General features: G+C 33.5%; 1 protein-coding gene across 1 annotated transcript; it reads left to right on the plus strand.

Annotated features, from left to right (window-relative positions):
- Positions 1-3,183: 3,183 nt before the first annotated feature.
- LOC113191336 (olfactory receptor 51F1-like) lies at positions 3,184-4,140 on the plus strand. Its single transcript, XM_026401047.1, has one exon. The coding sequence runs from the start codon at positions 3,184-3,186 to the stop codon at positions 4,138-4,140; it is 957 nt and encodes a 318-aa protein (XP_026256832.1).
- The last annotated feature ends 1,041 nt before the right edge of the window (positions 4,141-5,181 follow it).

Genomic DNA, 5,181 nt, shown 5'->3' on the forward strand with positions numbered 1-5,181 from the left:
AATAGAAAAACAATATGTAGATAGAAATTGCATAATAACCATTTACATACAAATTTGCATCTCATCACCCCATGGTAGGTTTTATGATGCCTTTTTCATTTTCACCCTGCACAGATGAAGTCTCACCACTTTCTGTGTATTTTTTATCATAAGGACTTTATTTTCTCACCTTCCCCTTTCTTCCACAGCATATTAAATATGTGGACATACAGCCAGAACTGCACTTGTAGAGAAGATTACGGCCTTAAACACCTGTGTTAGGAAAAAAAGAGAAATTCTGTAAACAAGGTTTTTTTAAAGATAGGTATCTCCATAATTTGATAAAAGAAATGCAAATTCATCTGAAAGACTTACAAGTTTAAGATATAAAAGGAATCAATTATAATCAAGTAAAAACACATATGAATATATATATATATATATATATATGTATATATATAATATATATAATATATATATAAAATCAACATTGGGCATGAAGACATGACATCATTATAGATTCTAAAGTAACTTTGAAAATAATTTTAAATATCTTGACACTGATGTTTTTGAAAATTAGTATGAAATACATGGATATCTAACAAAACAGCCATGAAAGTATAAGAAGTTTTCAATAATCTCATACATTATATCCATACTTATAAGTCAATCTAAGACAGAAAGGAAGGAAGGAAAGAAAACAATAAAGAGTGTGAATACAGAATCTACAGAATGGGAGAAAATCTTGGCTAGCTCCTCTTCCAACAGAGAAATGATGTCCAGAATATATAAAGAATGAGATAGATTTTCCATTTATAGTCATCACTCAATATTCATGGGAAACTCGTTACATGACCTCCAGTGTACACCAGAATGCACAGATGCTTTAATTACATATAAAATGGTGTCATATTTGCACACCCCACAGTGTACTTTAAATCATCTCTAGATTGCCTTTAATACTGAATACAATAAAAATGCCATATAAATAGTTGTTATACTATAGTGTTTAGGGGACAATGATAAGGAACAGGTCTGTTCATGTTCATGCCAATTTTTCCAAATACTTTCCATGTATGGTTGGTTGAATTCACATATACAGAATACATTAGATATGGAAAGCTCAGTATGAATGGATAATTTAGTTTGGGATTGCTTTGCATTTAAATATCTCTGGAGACCTCTGTTCACTTGAAGTAGTAGCTAAAACCCTTATGAGATTTCATAGCTCTGCCTATATGTACAGAGAGGGAGAAAGGGGTTTCACTGTTTCTTTGTCTGTGGCTCCAGGAAGATCCACATCTTACTGATGATACCACTTGCTATAAAATCCATGAGTCTACAAGTTTAGTATATCTTCTCTCTGCTAGCAAAGACAGACAAGACTCCTCTTTCCACCTGAAGCTGATAAAAAGGTAGAAAGGTTCATTGTGTTTACTTTGCGTTTTGATTGCTTTCTAATCACAAATATGCAAACATATATACTGAAAAGTCAGAAAACAGTAAGGTGCACTATAATATAACATCTAATAATTTAAAATTTAAAACTTGGAAGGTTTTTCTCACATAGAATGAAATACCAGGGAACTAGAAAATTAACAGAAATACAGAAAGCTAACATGAAAATAATAGACTTATTACAAGGCATTTACTCTCATGAGGTGAACTGTACTCTCTGCTGCCTAGTATTTTTAAAAGCTTGATTGAAAAGTACTACAAGTATAATAACTAATATTTCCATACTTGGAAATTTAAGTCTTCCTAGAATTGATTTAACAATGTAAATCTATTATTTTAAAATTTATATCTGAACAGGTTTACATACCATTTATTTTTCTAGACAGACAACTCTTCTCATTCCCTGTCTACTGAAGACTGCTACCTTATCATGAGTCCAGCATCTATCACTGCATTCTTTCTGAACAGCAGGAAATCTTCCCCTAGTGATTCACAGAGAAAGGTAGACATTGGTGATAAGTCCCTCACGTGACTCTCCACCACATTATCCATTAGCCAGTGTCTCTGCAGTACTGATGGAAATGAAGATCCTCATTTTTTGAGGTCTAATTACAATCATGCTCTACATTCACCTACAAACATCTCCAGAACTCCATCATCACTTAATCCTTCTCATTCTATATTTTCAATCTCTCATTATCTACTGTATCTTTAACCTCACTTTATAAAATTACACATTCACTAAGGTTTCTTCATCTTTCAAAAATCTTCTCATAGACTTCATTAGTCATGATTTATTTCTCTCCTTGCTTTACTGCTAAGTTACCAGGAGAAAAACATATAATTTCTGCTATTTAATTTTCTGTGCATCCCTCAAGCCAGTATGGCAGCTTTGTCTATTTTATCCTTCAAGTTCAACTGCTTTTTCTAGGATCACTAACATGCCATAAGTTGCATTGGACTTTTTGAATCTTCCCCAAAATTGATTGTTTCAGCAATTTGACGGTGTTGTTTATATAACAGTGCCATGTTCTCCTGGTAAGTAATGTTCCCCATAAAGCTTCTAGTCTCATCTGACTTTCATGCATACAGTCTTTTTTCAAAAATTTGTACAGAGTTATCTTCATTGGTTTTCTCTTAATAGTCTGCCATCTGAGGATATCCATCAATATTGTTGGATGAAACTGCTACATGTACAATGGTAATTTCTAAACCTATATTGCTGGCAAAATCTGGAAATCTGTGCCTAAAGATTCACATCTGCGGGGCCTCTTGAGACTTATGGATGTCTGTAAGTGGACTTCTCTTACTTATTTCATTACATGGTACATTCAAAATAGACTGCACTGATATTACCTTTTTATTTTTGAGGTCCTGGGTAAAATGATAAAACCCAGAACCATGGGTGGGTTAGGCAAACAGTCTACCATTGAGTTACATCCATAGCCCTGGATTTTTCTTAACTGTCTATATTCATAGAATCCTATGAAGATTAAAAGGCTATAAATATAATTATCATAAAACATGTAAAGTTATATCAAAATATTTTCCTTATGTTTAATGCTAAAAATATTTATACCTGGCAAAATGTCCCTATTTATGAATGATAAATTATTATAATTTTATTTAGTTTTTTCAACCATCCACTATTACCTTAGATAACTCTTTTAATGCAAATAATTCTAAATATTTCTACATAACAATGTAATTTATTACTTCTACAGGATTTGAGTCTTGTAAAGAGAAATGCTACAAATCCAGGATAACATGGACATCCTCAGTAATTTGACATCCAGATTTCCAACCTTCTTACTGACTGGCATTCCTGGCCTAGAGTCTGCCCAGGCCTGGATCTCCATTCCTTTCTGTTGCCTTTATGCCATTGCCCTGTCTGGGAACAGCATGATCCTGTTAGTCATCAGCACCCAGCACAGTCTTCATGAGCCCATGTACTATTTCCTCTCTATGCTGTCAGCCACAGATCTGGGCTTGACTCTTTCCACAATGTCCACAACATTAGGTATCTTCTGGTTTAATGCAAATGAAGTCAGTCTGGACAGCTGTATTGTCCAGATGTTTTTTCTTCATGGATTTTCTGTCATGGAATCTGGGGTGCTGGTATCAATGGCTTTTGACCGCTATGTGGCCATCTGTGACCCTCTCAGATACACTACAATTCTCACTAATTCTAGGATCATTCAGATGGGTCTCCTAGTGATTATACGTGCTGTGGTTTTAATAGTACCACTGCTTGTGCTCCTTAAGCCTCTGTCTTTTTGTAGAATGAACACCCTTTCCCACTCCTACTGCTACCATCCAGATGTGATTAAATTAGCATGTTCAGACACTCAAGCCAATAGCATCTGTGGATTAGTTGATCTCATTCTGACCACAGGAATAGATACACCATGCATTGTCCTGTCTTATACATTCATAATTTACTCTGTTCTCAGTATTGCCTCCCCTGAAGAACGGTACAAGGTGTTTAATACCTGTGTCTCCCACATGGGAGCAGTAGCTATTTTCTACATTCCCATGATAAGCCTATCTTTGGTTCATCGATATGGTCGATCAGCTCCCAAAGTGGTCCATTCAATGATGGCCAATGTCTACCTGCTGCTGCCCCCTGTGCTTAACCCTATTATTTATAGTGTAAAAACAAAACAGATCCGCAAGGCTATACTTAATTTTCTTACAAAATAAGCAGAGATTATTAAGTTTGAAAAAAAAACCTGATAATGATTTTCACTGTAGAAAAGCAAGTTACTAGATTGGATTTTTTCCATATTTTTCACTTATTAAATAATATTTAATGAATATTTTTATTTTTTCCATTAAATGTATAAGTATGACATGCTACCCCAAGGATTTTATAACCTAGCAAGGGAAATTGGAAAACATTAATAATGAAGTTACATAAAAAATACAGCACCTACCATTTCCTGATTGATTTATTCTAAGTGTTCTACTAAGTGCTTTTAGGACATATTCTACTTATTCTCCAAAACATCACAATGAAATATATGACACTCTTAACTATTTTTCTGACATAGATATTGAGGTTTAGAGACATTTAGGCCACCAAAGACCATACAACTAATTTGGAGCAGACACAATTTTAACCCATGATACCCCTCCTTCCATTTGTGAAAAACCCCAAAAACTAAAGAATGCAACAAATGTATCACATATGGTAACTTTGAAATAAATTTTTATGCTCTTAAAGTTATCTATTTTTTTAATATAATGATATTTAGAATAATGATAATATTCTTTAGTATTATTAATGATAATACATTATATAATTGGTTCTAGGTTATGGTCTCCAACCTAATTTAATGCACTGTGTCACTATCGTTGAATTATTTGCAGAATTTGAAACTAAAATATATAAAGAATTCAAAAATCTTAACAACAAAAAAACAAATAACCCAATCAATAAATGGGACAAGGACCTGAACAGATACTTCTCAGAAGATATATAATCAATCAACAAATATATGAAAAAATGTTCAGCATCTCTAGCAATTAGAGAAATGCAAATCAAAACTGTTCTAAAATTTCATCTCATTTCAGTCAAATGGCAGCTATTATGAAGAAAAACAACAATAAGTGTTGGAGAGGATGTGAGGAAAAAGGTACACTCATACATTGCTGGTGGGACTGCAAATTGGTGCAGCCAATATGGAAATCAGTATGGAGAATCCTTGGAAAATTGGGAATAGAACCACCATTTGACTCAGT

This window comes from Urocitellus parryii, chromosome 4 (assembly GCF_045843805.1).
Source record: "Urocitellus parryii isolate mUroPar1 chromosome 4, mUroPar1.hap1, whole genome shotgun sequence".
Lineage (NCBI taxonomy): Eukaryota > Metazoa > Chordata > Mammalia > Rodentia > Sciuridae > Urocitellus > Urocitellus parryii.